This window comes from Odontesthes bonariensis, chromosome 15, assembly GCF_027942865.1.
Source record: "Odontesthes bonariensis isolate fOdoBon6 chromosome 15, fOdoBon6.hap1, whole genome shotgun sequence".
NCBI classification, from domain to species: Eukaryota; Metazoa; Chordata; class Actinopteri; order Atheriniformes; family Atherinopsidae; genus Odontesthes; species Odontesthes bonariensis.
Window position 1 is genome coordinate 18,452,985 of NC_134520.1, and position 16,797 is coordinate 18,469,781.

At 40.5% G+C, this 16,797-nt stretch overlaps 1 protein-coding gene across 1 annotated transcript in view; it reads right to left on the reverse strand.

The window, feature by feature from the left end:
* faf1 (Fas (TNFRSF6) associated factor 1) overlaps positions 1 to 16,797 on the reverse strand; it is a 56,174-nt gene that overhangs the window by 8,650 nt on the left and 30,727 nt on the right. The window contains exons 13-17 of the mRNA XM_075485322.1: positions 12,601 to 12,755; positions 8,636 to 8,772; positions 8,449 to 8,537; positions 3,855 to 3,935; positions 3,274 to 3,351 (exon numbers count right to left, since the gene is read on the reverse strand). Coding sequence (XP_075341437.1) covers positions 3,274 to 3,351; positions 3,855 to 3,935; positions 8,449 to 8,537; positions 8,636 to 8,772; positions 12,601 to 12,755 — 540 coding nt within the window. The remainder of the gene's footprint in view (positions 1 to 3,273; positions 3,352 to 3,854; positions 3,936 to 8,448; positions 8,538 to 8,635; positions 8,773 to 12,600; positions 12,756 to 16,797) is intronic.

Here is a 16,797-nt window from a genome sequence, read left to right on the forward strand (position 1 = left end):
GCACTGTAGCTTCACATTAATGAAACAATCTTCATGTCCTTAGAATGTTATTAAATTAGTTGCCCTGCGTCTCACCCTGTTCCCTGAAGCCTTGTGTAGCTCAGAAGGTTGCCAAGTAGCATATCAGCATGTTTAAAAAAAAAAAAAAAGAGCCAAGTGTGGTCTTCTAACATACTCTCTTACTGTTGATAACACTGCTGAGACTGATCCAGCTGAATATTTCAGTGTCTGTGAGAGACAGTTTAAAGTCTTGTTGGAGACAGCTCATCTTAAAAACTGTAAATGTGATAATACTGCACATTTCTCAGAGTGAGGGTGGCATATCGTGCACAAAGACAAACATCAACTGTCATCTTTCTTGGCAAAGCTAATCAATTCTCCTGAGTTCCAAAAAACATGCTTCAGCTGCTCCCTCGGGCCTTCCACTTCTTTCTGCTTCTGCCCCTCACCTCCTCCTCCCCCCGCTTGTTGTTCCTGTTTGGCCAGCCGGGGAGCATATGCTGTGACAACACGCCCCGGCTTTATTTACACACCATAATGCAATTATATTTCATAAGAGTGTACAACAGTAGCTCATTAGCAGCTTCTGGTGTTGGGTGGGCAGGGTAGGGCGCGTGCCGCTCCGCCATCAGCTCCCCCAGGTATACGAGCTGATGCTGACTGGGTTAAAGGGGCCCCGAGGGACAAACTCTCTCACATACACACACACACACACACACACACACACACACACATAACATACAGAAGTGTGTATGGTGGTGGATGTACTAATGCAAAGAGTCAACCACAAAAGCAAGCATCTACACCCACACAAGTTAGAGGTAGCGTCCCCAAAGAAACCACAGGACACACATCTGGTCGAGCCTCACGCCCATGCAGCGCCGCACAAATAATCAGGAGCATCTTTCCATCCATTCATCCGCTTCAGCTCCGCTCGGCTCACCGCAGAGAGCAAACAGACAGGCAGGGGGAAGAGGAGCACCTGACAGCCACACAACTGCATGCTAAGACCCCGTGAAGGAAGTAAATAATAATGTCAGCTCATATACACCCTCCAACCCCACCCCCAATTGAAAGGCTCCTACTTTCATCTCCCTTTTCTTTGCACAAAGGTGCAAAATCACAGAGAAGGCATTCCCACTCGCATTGTCCTCTCTCTGGTGGCGACCGGGGGTTTTGTTGCGTCTGCAGTTTATCCAACACACAGCGCTAGGTCACTGCCTCATAAGACTCGAGTGAAAACTATAAACAAGCAAAATTGCCAAAGTCCCAATTCCAACAGCGTACATGACGGAAGGCTCTTCGTCATTTCCAATTTTTGAAGAAAGGCAACAACACTGCCGACATAAGATAAGAAAACAAGTGTTACTGCTAAAGTAGAGCGACAAATCAGGAAACGGGAAACATTTCCATCTGACATGTCTACCGAGTAGAAAGATATCTGGCCCTGCTGATGAAAGGGAGGAATGCTTAATAGCAGTTGCTGCTGTCAAGTTCTTAGTTGAGGAGCAGCATCTGTGAGGTAAATAAATACCACAATCCAAATGAATTGCCCCGTGATGAGCTCGACTTGGACACTGAATTTTAATTCAAGCAGATCGTAATCCATTTGAACTATTGTTAACCCATTCACCGGATATATTAACTTCTGTGATTTGTGTCATATGTTTATTCTTCAGCAGATCAGACCTTAAGGTTTATTTTAAAATCCCTTGAGTATTTACGGATTAAATCAAATTTTAAAAAGCAGCTCATTGGAACTACAGTTACACTCATGAAAGCAGAGTATTGTTATAATTGGCTTTGTTCTTAGACATTATGTATTTATATTCTGGTTTTTTTCTAAATAAGCCATGGTCCTATTTTGTACTTTTCCACTTTGCTCATACCATGCAAAAGATGACCTTAAATGACTTAAATGACTTTAAGATAGCATAACTAGACTAAATAACTGGGTCAGATGAAGCTTCTCCATCTTGTCAGATAGGTCTGTTACATTAGATACACGCATAAAACAACACTCACAAACACAGTTCATCACATCCAAAGAACACCACGAATACGGTGGTTGGCCTGCTCATGTCACTAAAAACTGGCCAATTATACTCTATTGAGTGCAAGTACAACCTCTGTGAGATACATAAATATGAAATATTTCCAGATATCAGGGGCTGCGAGAGCTCTGTCCCTCCGAGTCCAGTGCCGCCATACTTTACATGTGACCACAAATAAATACTTTGTTTAACTTAAGATTTCTCCAGCTTGTTCTTGGCCTTCGAATGAAAGAATCGGGCTAACAGTATGCTGCTGTGATAAAGTAAAAATCAGCTATTTGATGTCTATTGTAACACTATGGAGAACGTACGTCACCATTGTCAGGGTCCAGCAGCTCCTGTTGGTTCTCATAATCATTCACAGCACAAGAGATTCTATTGAAACCTCTGAACAGGGGTAAACAAAATTAATTAAAGCAGGAGCACAGGAAAAGTAAAATTAATAATGTTGACTGTCGGTGCGTGTAAACACAGATTGGTTAGCGGACTACAGTGAAATAAGTAAGAAGGACAGATCCAGGGCTCTTTTGTTGGCATCTGTTTAACTTAAGTGACAAATCGCCTGAGTGAGCCGGGTCACCCAATACCTCTCACTGCCCAAAGGCTCTCTGCTGTTGAGTAAACAACAATCAGTGGGGACTACACTGTATTACTCTGGAACGTATTACAACATTGGTGCCATCCTTACTGACTATTATTGTTTTTCTGTATGCGTGACATTGTGTCTGCCTGTGTGCATGTGTGTGTTTGCCCCGTTTTCACAGACAATAATAGTTTTCAAGTGAGTGTGTGTGTTTGCTTACGTTGTGTGTATGCTTGTGCAAAGGCCCATTTACATGACTTGCGGCACTCTTTTGTTCACTTCGGTTTGAATACGAGTTTGTGTGCTTTACCAGTATAAGGCAGTTAAACGGAACAATGACTGTGTGTATGGAAGGTGACGTTCACAAGCACTGGCTGTAATTGGGATATTTCATTCTTCTAAAATGGTTATTTGTCCGTGAGCCCACACTCCACAGGCTTCACTGACTGGCAAGTTTCACCAAAAACCACAATCTAATTAAGTCACTACAGTGAAGTGACAGCGAGATGGATAAAAACACGGCAGCAAAATCAGAAAAACACAACACTGTTTGGCCTTGGGTGGATAATGATGGAATATCAATTTGAGTCATTTGAATAAGGTGAAGATGTGGTTTGATGTGACTGTTGATCTCACCTCCTTCTCATCCTCCTGCTCCTTCCTCATCTGTTGCAGGCGTACCTGTTCTGCCTCTTCTCTCTCTTGGGCTTCTCTCTGCGATGGAAGGAAATTCATTATATGACATGGGTCAACAAAAACAAAATACCCGACGCTGTGCAATATCAACTGCTGCTCGTTTGGAACACTGTGTCACATTGCCTTGATGAATTAATAATGATGCCTCATTAAGTGATCCAAACAATCTGTTTTTCTGGGCACAAGCTCTTAATCTAGTTCACACAAATCAAATTACGACAACGAGTACAATGTCGTCTACTGCAAAATCAACATCAAGCATGTGATTTAGTCTGCCTCTCCATGGAAACCCTTAAAGAACTGTGAGGTTTGCATATTAAACTTAATATATATTCAATCGCTGCTTAAATACTGCTTAATTTAAGCCTTTGTTGAACTTAAAGCTATGACACTTTGTACCTGCAATCTCTAGTACACCAATACTAATTGACCACAGTATAAATGACAAGAGTTACTATAAACTGTATGGAAATAACTGTACCACAGACAGATAAAGGCAACACGCTTTATTCTTAAAGTACCTTCTTACGATCGGCCTCTAAAGACAAACGATAGGCTTCATCCTGTTCTCTCTTCACCATCTCTCTTGCCTCACGCTCGTCCTGGGTGGAGGGAGAAAGAAAGTTGGGTCCATTTAACAAATAACATTATAAAAGATACACACGAACAAAACCTCTCAGCTAAGGTGCCGGTTATAGAAGCCAGGAAGAACCGAGCAAAAGAAAATACAGCATGTCAAGTGTGGTTGCATACAAACATCAGGTATGAAAGAGTAGCACTAGAGGGGAATTCATTGAGACCAGACTGTCATTTACCAGAGCCGAAGCCCCTTTTATGTTTCCTCATCTCAGTTTCACCCTCCCTTTCTCTTTCATTCATTCTGCCTCTCTCTTCCTGTTTGTACAGAGGGAAGGGGACAGGCGGCCTTTCTCTTTCTACCTGCTGTGGCTACAAAGTGTTTTATAAAGACTGGGCCTAAATACGAGTGTCCATTGTGTTAACATTGCACAGCCATTAGTTTTCTATTTTCTGAAGGCCCATGCTGCGTGTTAGCCCGGATACGGCAAAGTACGCTTATTGTGATGATCAGAGGGCTACTGTGCAACTAGGCGTTTGCTAAGCAAAAGGACAGTGTGTATTGTTGCATTGAAACGGAAAATGCAAAGATACATTTGTGCTTTCGGCTGACATAATAGAGGAATACTGAAAGGAAACTGTAAAAGAATGGCAGAGAGGGACAAAAGCATCAAAAGTACCAACTATCAATGGACTGACCCAGAGTCATGCAAACAAGTCACAGAGCAATTCATGTATGATACTCACTATAGCCATTGTTAAATGTTTTCAAATGCACTGAATAGCCTAATGTGAATAAACATGAAGCAAAATTCTTTATCTGGCACGTATCTGCACAAACATCATGTGATTTTAAGAGCCTTAACTTTGGAGGAAAAAAGAAACAGATTTTCCACAACTAATTTGTGGCTACTGTTCAAGTTGGCACGGCGTGTGCTGTCTTATAGAGTTGATGATACACTTAGTGTTGGGGAAAAAAAAAAAAAATCAATCTGTCACATATTTAATGTTTGCTAACAAATAAGAAAGAGGAGTGAAAAATGGCTCTTTTTAATTTGCCGTTTAATTTTTAAGGACCAAGTGGCTCAGAGCTAAAGCCCCGTTTCCAAAAAAGCTGAGACGCCGTGTGTAAGATGCAAATAATAATAAAAAAAGAATACAATGATTTGTACGCAATCCAAACTCTACATATGACATTTTGAAAAAAAAAAAAAAAAAAGAAAGAAAAAATTTGACTGCTTTTTCTGGGAAAAATATATGCTCATTTGCAATTTTCTTGCAGCAACACATTTAAAAAAAAAAAACAGTTGGGACTGTTTATCAACGTGCTGCATCACCTCCTACTTTAACAAGAGTATACAGCTTCTGTTCTGACGCACGTGAACAGGACATCCCTATAAGTCTCTGTGCATGTTACGTAAAAGATTTCAAAGGATTTCCAAAACACTGCTCTCCTTTATAATGTTTCCTTTTTTTCCTTTTCGCAGCAGATTATTTCTAAGCAGCAGCAGAGAGCCAACCCGGACATATCAGCAGTGAGAGACGGAGCCGACCCCGTCTTCTCGTCCACACTGTTCTCTCGGGTGAAGTCACGAAACGCCACTTTTCTGGTCAGAAATATCCCGATGAAACCTACAGACCTGATCCAGGTCGTGGAGGTTTGCAAAAAGGAGCGTTGTGGCGACTGCGATTAAGCCAGTTAGCAGAAATGCTGAAAAACGGTCTGGTTCGTGGGCTTGGTGTTAGTTTGACGGCATTTTAGATTGTTTGAGAACGTTTTGTGGGAAAATGTTTTTTCTGGCGTTTATAATTTGGGTGGGCAGGACTTCTTGAGGAGTACTGAAGGTGTGTCGGTGTGTTTGTTTGGCTGCTGAGATAAACAAAAATCAACAGTATTTCTTCAGTACAAGGTGATCTACATTTAATAGCACGGAACTAAAGAATTAAATCTGATTGTGAACTTTTTGACCTAGCAAATTGCCCTGATAATGGGACATGGACAGTATATTTGGTTGCCATTTATGAAACAAATGGCTCAAAGAAAATCCAATATTTTTCTTTTATATGCAGTAGTTATCGCATCCCAAATATTGCACATTGGTTAGTTCTCACCCTTTATATGAAATGCATGTGAGATGACCTGAATTTATTTATTTATTTTTTTTTAAAGAAAAAAAAAAGAAAACTGTGCTCACAGATGCAGAGCAGAAAACCTTTAGGGGGTAGTCACTTGATTAGTAACTACTAAGCTAAAACACAGACAACCCGAGGAATGGCTGGTGTGTCAGTCAGGTTGGCTGAAGTCACAATGTGGCTGTCCAGCTGCTCCAGTTGCAGACAGAAACAAAAGTCGCTGTCAAAAAGGAATGTCTGGGTTTGGTGGGTTCTTGTCTGTGCTCGTGTCTGAGTTTGCCTGAGAGAGGCGAGGTGAAAAAAAAAAAAAAAGGAGAAGAACTGATATTAGAATGAAAAAAAGACAGCTGAGGATAGAAAGAAGTTCACTCGTACCCAGAAGCTGCTACAGGAAGATGACATTAGTGAAATCAAGGTAGAGTTCACCCTAGAGACGGGACAGGTGCTGCCATTTACTGGATAAGCTAAAGTCCTGAGATTAATGGCAATAATAATGAGTGAGAACATGATGTTCTACTTTCTTTATCACTTATGCTCTCAATAGTACTTCTGTGACGCCATGCAAGTTATTTCTGATTTACAGACTATTCCTAGGACACTGCACTTTGATGTCTACACAGAGGAGCTCTACCGTGATCTCATTTCTTAATTTTTTGATGAATGCAAAGTCAGTGTTTGCAGTGTCTCACGAATTAGTAAATCAATGATTTACAAGCCCCACCCCCACAAAAAAATGATTACAACAGCATAGAGTGAACAAGGCTGTAGTTGAAAGTTGCTGGTGGCAAGTAAAATGTGCACACACAGCAGCACGTTTTAGAGGAGTATCAAACATAACGTAACTTGTGTTTCATTTTCAGCTTGTTTATACTGACGTGTATAACTCAGCTTTTTGCAACGCTATTCCTACTGAACAATTCTAAAGATACTCAATATGAGCCCACAAAACACTTTAAGTATATGTTCTGTATAAAAGCTTTTATATATGGTGTCATTACTGATTATTCAAAGAGCCACTATGAGTGTCATTCAGAGCGACAAATCCACAGAGGCCGTAAGTTAAAGCAAAACAGGGAAAGAATGACACCCAGTTGTAAGGTTTACCCTCAGGGTGTGTGTGTGTGTGTGTGTGTGTGCGTGTGTGAGAAAAGATCCAACCCTTGCCCAACACTCCCATAAGAGAAATGTTATGACTCTCACAAATGCATTGTTAGGACGTTTTTAACTGTGATCATCTAATTCAGAGGGTCATCTGTCATCTATGGATACATTAGTGGAAAAAGAGACACAGCAAAGTTAAAAATACAGCAACGTGTGCGTGTAGGACACATTATAGCGAACAATACATAATTTCAGACAGATAAACTCCAAAACTTCGAGCTTGTTTGTACAGGAGGGAAAAGGGAACTCGTATCAATAATCACGTAACTTAACTAATCGAACGTGCATTTCTGAACATTCTTGTTAGTATAGACGGTGACGTAACATTCAATATGGATATATGTATGTATGACCAGAACTAATTAAAATCAAGTGAACAAGAAATCCTCGTAGGTTTACTGTAACAAAAAACTGATTGAAAACACACAATCAGGAAAACTATTTTCATATTTGGTGTCACTGAGTATACATTTCAGATGCTTAAGCACCAGTTTTCCAGGTGTTTCATTTCTACCAGAGCAAAAAAGACCGACCCTGTAAACACATAACTGCTGTTTTATCTGCAAACTGGAGTGAAAGGGAGAGACGTCTGAGTCCTGTATCTATTCATAGACCAAAGACTCCAGCTGCCACAGTAGAGGACAACTGAAGGACAAGGAAACGGTTCAGTGGTAACTGCACAACATTAAATGTTGCCCACACCAACAACGACTTCTGATTTGTTTTAATTATACATTTTAAATATAAATAACACTACGATTTTGTTTACTTAGATCAAATAGTGAGATGGTGTGCATTTTTAACATTTATTTTTTTTTCAAATATAAAGGACAATATATATTAAGGACAATATATTATTCAATATATTCTGTATATTACTACACCCTTACAGGCCATAATTAAATTTCATTGAGGTCTTGCATGGGTAAAAAGAGGCTAATAAAGATAATAAAGTTTATCTCTGTCCTCATGCCACAGGAGCTACTTTAAACAAAGTCCAAAAAGTAAACCCAATAAGCCATTTTTGAACAGACGAATAAATGTAGAAGCTACTTTCATCAAAGAAGGAGGTCGAGTATCACTTCCTGTTTTGTTTCCAATCACATTAAATGAAAATATGTCATTATTGCTATCCTGATCACAGAAGATGAAAACAAATTATTCATAGTATACTCGAAATAAAATCAGAGCTTGACATTTTTGTTTCCTGCACTCACGAGCCTCCTGAGTCCGCTTAAACTGTACCTCATCTTTGATGTCCTCTAACTGTTGTGCTGTGAAGATCTCCATTGCTCCCATTAGCCTCATCATCAGCTCATCCACTGTCGTATTGCCTAGAGAAAGACGGAAGGATGGAAGGAATGAATAAATAAATATCTACGCAAATGAAAGCAAAATAGTTACACGGAACATTCAAGAAAATAGCAATTACCTTGAATAACGTTTAGAACTTCATTGGATGTGCGTTTGCCCATAACTATAAGGAGCAGGGGGAACTGGTCTGTCTTGTATGTCCGTATAGTCTGGGTAACCACACTGCCAAAGTGCCTCGTACACATGGTGAGTAGTCTGGAAGACAAAGAAATTGATCCAATTCACTTTTGTCTGCCGTCTCCCATTTAATACACCAGATGTTTTTCATAATGTATCATTCAAATTGATACAGAACCCATAATACAGACACTTAACATACACATATGAGCATGTGCTCTACACAAGTATGTGCACACATTTTCACAACAAATGGAAATATCCCATTTTCTTTTTTTTTTTTAAAGAATGCAGCTGAGAAGAGAAATACACACAACTCATGGCATTAAGGACTTTAAAACCAATTCTGCATTTTCGTATTCCATCAGAGTGACATGCCATCTCAACTGGAACCATAGATGAATTAGTATTCCTCACCAGACGCTCCGAATTGATAGGGCAAGAGAGGATTTCTTATTCCATTACAAAGACAGAACTTTTTAAATTAACATTTCAGAGAGGGAAAAGGGTAGCAGGCAGCCTAGGCCCCGTCAAGCTCCCTGTAAATGTCATAATATTAATGAATTGCTATAGACTGAATGCAAATATAGATTAGCTTTTTCTCATGCCTTTTAATAAGATCTACTTTAATAACAGGGTGGTAAAATAGAGAAGTAATGGAGTGGTTGCAGGGACACTGGGCCAGAGAAAGAAGATGGATAGAAGCGAAGCTGCCTGAGAGGGGGTGTAACTCATTAAAAAAAATGAAGTCAAAGCTATGGGAGGTACTTGCAGAACTTTCGAAACGGTGAAAGTGAGTGACGGGGCTCACTGCTGTAGCAATAATCACATAGCACAAACTATTAACGTGAATGTTGCAGTGAAAGTCCAGGGAAAAAATGAGTTTGGATTATGATTCGAACAAAACTTTTCCAATTGATGAACTCTGAGTGACCCTCAACTTGCAATGAAAAAGTTGGGTACCCTTAATCTTATAGATCATTTTGATCTGACATTTGTCCCCGTTCGGCCCTCGACCCAAGGAGACCATAACAATGGTCCACAGGGAAACTCTAACCCGTAATGAAAGGCCAGAGAACAAAGGAAACTAACTCGAAGGGTAACCTAATCTTAAATCTCGCATCAAGCCATGCCAGCCTGCTTTGATTTCCACCTCAAAACTAAGAATGTCAGTTCATCCAGTGAAAATCATCACAGCAACATAAAAACTGCCCAGTTTTGAAAAAATAAATAAATTAAAAAAAAGCCCGGTTCTACCGTGCATCAGCTGTGACTCAAAATGAGGCAGAGGCTGCTATCAAGACGAGAAGCACTAAATTCACCTAAAGAACAAGTAAGGACACAACACTGGAGGCAGGAGGAAGTCCAGACAATCCAGCAAGTTAGAGGAGCAGTTCAGCAGTCTCATCCAGGCATAACATAACATGGTCAAGAATGTCATTTAGCCTTTACCAAACCCACTGGCTTTAAAAACCTGTAGGGGTAACTAAATGTGGAAGAAACACCTGCTAACAACTAGCATATTTAAGGCTCTGCTTCAATGGCTAATGTGACTGACAGCTTCTAATTTGTCACCCATAGCATCTCCATTTCTCGGGGCAGATCCAGACAGCTAAAATAGTTAATGTTTCCCTGTACTGTCAGCTTGCATTTCTTCACATCTAAGTGGCGCGTTAAGATGCGAGTTGACTGGTAAGACCTGACATTTGCTCCAATGAGCAGCTGATGAATCAGGCTTGTACAGTAGCACTGCAGGGAGTATTTTTGCCTGCCACCTGTACGGGTTTAGTATGGGAACCGGATGCTCTGGTAGTTCACTGTGTCATACACACTTTGTTTCAGAGTGAACATGGACATGTTTTGATCTGAAAGTGACATTTTGTCCTCCCTCTAAACCAGTTATGCTATCAGGTTGGAATTCGTCAAGAGAGAAGTCAAGTGTAGAGAACAGGTTTGCACATTGGTCTGTTCCTGCCTTGAGCAGTTAAGACATCAGTTTATACTTTGAGGCCACAAACTAGTTAATTAACAATGTGAAGGAGAGGACTACTGTGTGGGAAAAATTCAAAGAGGCACAATAAAGACAAACCTTCTCCTACCAATGTGTTTATTGACTGATCGGGTCAACATTCGCTATGTGCATTGGCAGTATTTTGCTTGTAGAATATATCAGATTAATTTCCCACAAGTGACAATTACACTGGCATCCAATCAGTTCTGCTTTTATGCATAATTAATCATTTAACAGGCAGGCCTGTGAGAATAACACATTCCAGTATCAGCAGGTTTATCTCTCTCACACACACCATTAGGATACCTTTCTAACAGCCTGTGTGACTGATGCCAATCAGCAGTCACTCTGGATCAACCAGAGAGCGTGAGAATGCAGCGCAGCAGTTCATGTGTGAGCGAGTTAGTGTGCACATGTGCATGCATGCGTTAGCAGTAAAGCTGGGACTAGCTGTGTGCGATGAAAAGCTCCAGATGTTGCCTCTCTTTTAATGCGCAAAAAAAAAAGAAAAAAAAAAAAGGCCCAGCTGGGGCAAAAAGCAAAGGAGGCCAACAGGAGAGAAAAGAGTATGGAATGAAGGAAGGAGGGAATTTCCTTAAAAGAAATAATGGAGGGGTGAGGTCAGGGTGCGAGTCTTTTTTAAATGACTGCTACCAGAGGGCAGGCTTAACTCTGGTACTTAGGGCCAGAGTGAGAAAGTTAAGATCGGGCAATAAACAGCAGATAAATAAAGAAAGACCAGGAAGGAGATGAGAGAAGGAAGAGATGTAGCACAACCGTGAAGACAAATGGAGGAGAAAACATTCAACCTGTGCGCAAAGGTTTGAGTAAGGTGGACTACGGCATGTCCACCTTCATCAACATTTCTTCAGCAAGAGATCTGATTGCCTCTTTGGAAAAACTAACCTCTTTTCAAATCCACCATCTGGTGAGAAATATCAATGGTAGCTGCTACACCAGAAAAACATGCAGGTGCTGCAGAGACCAGTCATTTACCAACACAGAGAACAGGAGCTACGCTTGGACTTCTGGGATAAATGGAGAGATAGAGATGTTTGGACTCCAAGGGAGTCCTTCATCTCCCACTGACCCTCTATTCAGACGGCTTAGTCAAGATTGCCCAATCAGGGGCCTCACCATGCAAACACAACGCCTTTTGTTAGCATGCAACCTCCAAGCTTCAAAAAGAGAATGAAGCTGTGGAGAGAATGAGAAGACAGAGATACATGGTGTGAGCAGTGGAGTGAGAGCTGAATGCCAGCAATTAAGGACATGTCAAATGGCTTTTAAAATGTTGTTCATGTGTGCAAATGAAGTCCCGTACACTGGCATGTTTAGATTATGTTCTAAATGCCTACTGTATACACTGCAATGGCATTGTTAAACAGTCCTAAGATTTGGTGACCTGTTCGAAAATTTGATGGAAGAAAAAAGCAACTCGGGACAGACGGACGTTTAAGGGCACTGATGGAAACCACATCTACGCGACATAAAAGATGAGATGGCAGCCATGCCAGACTGCTTCCCAGAATATTCTGGTGGTAAACAAAGCCCGTAGCTCACAATCACGCTCTCCTCACAGTGAGATACATTTTGAAAACCTTTCTGTACACTAAAAGCTCACTTGCTGTAAAAACTGTTTCAAAACTGGAAACACAATTTCAGATCAATCCGAGATCAGTGTGACAAAAAAAAAAAAAGATACCCAAGTTCAATCTATATTTGTTTGTAACCATCTCAACAAATGTGTGGCAAAAGTAGTGTTTCAAGGAAGTCCTACGTTACAAAAACAAAATCCTTAAAAACTATTTTGCGTGTCAGACCCTAAACTGTGTCACAAGGAGGCTAAATAAAGGGCCTGTATGGAAGAGAAAATATTTCCACTGATGCTGTACCTGGCTTTGTTAGCTTCTTTAGTGACGTCCCAGGCCCATGTGATGAAATTCTGGCTCAGGTAGGAGACAATGGAGTCGGCGCACATCATTTGGGAGCAGAAGACGTTGCTGAGAACACTGTCATCATTGTGGAGGTAGATAGCAAGCAGCTTTCTCTGTGGAAATATACAGAGAACATATGAGTCCCTCGGGACATTTGCCATTTTGACCTGATGTTATTTGTTAATTGGAAGATGATTAATTGTTAAGTGAAGCAAAACAACAAACAGGCCCGTGGCTGTGTTGTGAAGACTTTTGTTAAACATGCAGAAAACAAACTCTTAGATTAAATGTACAAGCTGCAAGTTTGATGATCAACTAAAACAAAAACACTCGAAAACGGACACCTGAAATAACTAAATTAAATCTTAATTGGGTGTCTAATCGCTGAAAAGACACTTTACTTGAACGTGAAAGGACAACGACAACTAAGTGAAGGACTAACAGAACTTCTAACAGACCACAGTGAGGCTACAACTTACAAAAAAGAAAATATCACACAAAATCAAATGGAGAGCGGAGTAAACAAAACTTCTTTTGGAGGCGGCGAAGATATGGAGAAAACAAAACAGACAAATCAGTCTATTTATTTTATACCAAATGCCAGCAGCCTGTTCAGGTTAGTAGCAGCAAGGCCAGACAATATTGACGAAGCTCCAAATCCAAGGATATTGACACCATCATATAAGCCTGCTAGATTTTCCCTACTGACAAACTAATTAAAAAACAAACACACCCGCAAACATAAAGGGTTCCAGGGGACAATGTTGGAAATAATGCTCTTTAAATTACATGTCACTTCTCTTTATATCAAAGAAAGAAAAAAAAAAAAAAAAAAAAAAAACAGGAGAAATTCTCAGTCTCCGCTTGGTTAATTTTAGCTACGGCTGTGACGGGGGAGCCGATGGGTCCGTTTCTCAGGAACATTCATCTAGGCTACGTGCGCCAAAAAGCAAAAAAAAAAAAAAAATCTACACAGGGCGTAAAATGTGAAGGGAAGTGAAAGAAGAAGTTGTGCTATACTGTGGCCTGTGTAGAATAGGAATGGGAGAGCACTGCTGTGTTTGCTCAACGATTAGTGCTTTAGAATAATCTCCAGGGCTCCTAGAGAGAAGGAGCTGGGGACTCATTCACTGGGCCGATTCAACAGCCTGAAAAGATTAAACACTCATGCTGAGAAGACAAGCAAATTCTGTCTTGAGGGAGGAATGAGTGTGAGGATAGTGAGATTTTTACAAGACGGGGAAAAAAACAAGACAACAATGACACACACTCAAACGCCAGTGTCCCAACACACATGCACAAACTTAACTATGAACCCACAAGTGAAGGATTTAGAGTCACACACAGGCATGCTCAATTAGAGCAAGTGTAAAGACTAATCAAAGTAGGCATTTTGGCCAACTGAACTCCTTCATCTTAGTTAAACTGTCCGTACCCCTCTGTTCCCTCTCTGCTTTCAAGTGAGATCTTTTGTGTTGCTCGTCTTAGCAGGGAGGAGCAAATCCCTCGTTCAGCTAAATTACTAGGTCCAACCTGAGGTAGATAGTGACCCCATAGCCCTTCCTCACACCTGTTCACCTAAATCTAAGCTTGCTTTGTGCGTGTAAAAGACTAAAGATTTCACACAGCAGAACTGCGCTTAGGCCCATGAGCCTATCTGTGTAATCAATGCTCCTCAAACTCACAATATAGACTGGTGAGAGTTTGAGTAATTGTGCAATTTTAAAAATTACATTTAAAGTTCTTTACTGAACACCGAAATATCCGTCTTGTGCTGTGGTGTCCGTTTATATGATGTCTTTGGCAATCTCTTCTCGACACGATTGCTTGGCCTTACCTCCAGATAAAGTCAGAACAACAGTAAATCCAGGAAGAATTTAATAGAGACAATTACAGCGGGCATACTGTTTGTGGGCACTATCTGTTTAATGGAACAGAAGTGTTAGTTTCCATACACTGGTAATTAAATCCACAAATATCCCTCTGGTTTAGATATTCAATCCTCGTGTTTTAAGTCCCTTAATAATAACAACTGAATGTAGTAAAAAGTCTTATGGCCCCTAATGAGGAACGGCATTTAAATATTATATATATATACACACATGTATAGCAAACAACAACTAGTATCTGACACCATCTGTGGCACTTTCTCAAGTTATTAAAACTATTCTGCTTGAAGTATAAGGGAAGAGAGGCATCAATGACAGACAGAGCTTGCATAATACCCCAAAAACCTTGAAATAATTAGAATAAAGCAATATGAACTAGACTGTTGCTTAAAAACGTAGTCACTTGTCATGAAGATATGAATGTCCCTGCTACCTTGAAAGTCATTATTGGACAATATAATAAAGTGTCAAATTTAGGGAGTGATGTTTTCTCCCTGTGCTAAATTCTTACATGTTTTCCACACAAATGTGCAATGGTGAAATGGGCTGTACAGTTGTCTGTGTCTAGTTGTTTATTAGGAAACATATTCCACAACAAGATGAAAACAGCCCATCAGAAACAGCTAGCCTGTATGGTCACTATGAATGAAAATGCATTTTTCTACGCGGACTTGCTGTGGTAAAGAATGGGTCTTAAATCTCTCTAGATTTACTCCTTGTGTGCTATACTGGCTTTCATCATTTTATTTACATGCCCCTTTAGTGCCCTCTTCAAAAGGCACAAAAAATACAGTGCGCATAACACAGGAGGCTACTTATTGCTGAAAATCCACAATGAAAACCACAATGCAACCAAACTAATCCTACCCACACCTTTAAATACCCCCATGTCATTCGACATCAAGTCACACTCTCAGCTATGAAGGCACTCATATACAGAGGGACAAAGATGGGTGGAATAGCAGGCATTCTGGAAAAGCAAATGCTTTCAAATCAACAGCTCAAATGATTTAGTTTACAATCAAAACACCATAATCAAACAACTTCCTTAAGTCTGTAACTCATAAACACCACCAGACCTTTGTACTCTCTACCCTCTTTGCTAAACTTCTTCTGGCCTTTCCTACGACCACGGCCAGCTTCAACCGCCGTAGCTGAAGCCAAAGGTCTCACTTGAGGTGTGGCTGAATTTGAGAATGCAAAATACCTGCATAACTCTGCATAAAACCTGTTGCCTCCATTAGCAGGAAAATCCTTAATGAATGCCACTGCATCAGTCGTATTTTGTAGCCATACCTGTTAAAGCCATAATAAGAGGATCACGATGTTTGACAGGTGAGATGGGGTGCTGCTGGACATCGTCACTGTTCCGCTTTCCATCATTTTGAAAGAGCTATTATCACAAAGTGCAACTGGTCCCTTTTACAAAAGCTGAAATGAGTCACAGTCAGCCACGTCAAACAATTACGACCAAACAATTAAAATTTGGCGCAAAGTCTTAAAAGGTCTTAATCTCATGTAAAGTTCCTTCATTATTGGCTGAGACGTAATGAAGTACAGAACTGAGATTCTACATTTAAAACAGCAGCCACAATTCATTTCAAAATTGAATGAGCTAAAGTGCAGAGCCTAAAGGACAAAAAAAAAAAAAAAGAAAGCATCCCGAGACAACAGACACCACCTTTTACCTTTGGAATCACCCGATTATGTGGTGATGTTCGACTGAGATAAGATAAGATGACGACATCGGAATACCTTTACCTTTGTTTCCTGCAATTTCTGATTCAATTCCAACTTGTCAATTTCTGCATGAAGACGATTAAATTAACGTCCAATCAATAACTTGTGAATGTTGTGTGCAATTTATAGTTCTAGATCTGACAGATATACGTGCATCTAAGTGCCATATGCCATGCCGACTGACTGCTGCTCTTTTCTTTCAACTCTGCAGGGCTATTGCTGGGATTTAAAGTGGATACTTGGCAGCAATAAATCCCTGAACTCCCCACTCCAGCAAGGCTATGAATTTTGATGTGTCTTTGTGTGTGGCAGACAGGAGAGAGGAGTGGAGAGCAAAGGAGAGAGGGGTTAGAGTGATTAACCACGGCGTTGATGGGGATTTAGTGAGGATCGTGGTTGGTGATGGGTGGCCTATCTCTCAGAACGCTCTGACTAACCAATGATCCCCAAGAGGGTTCAGCTCAAGCTCAGCTCTGCAGTCCAAAGCAGTTTCATTAAGGATGGATTGAGTCTATCTCAACAGTGC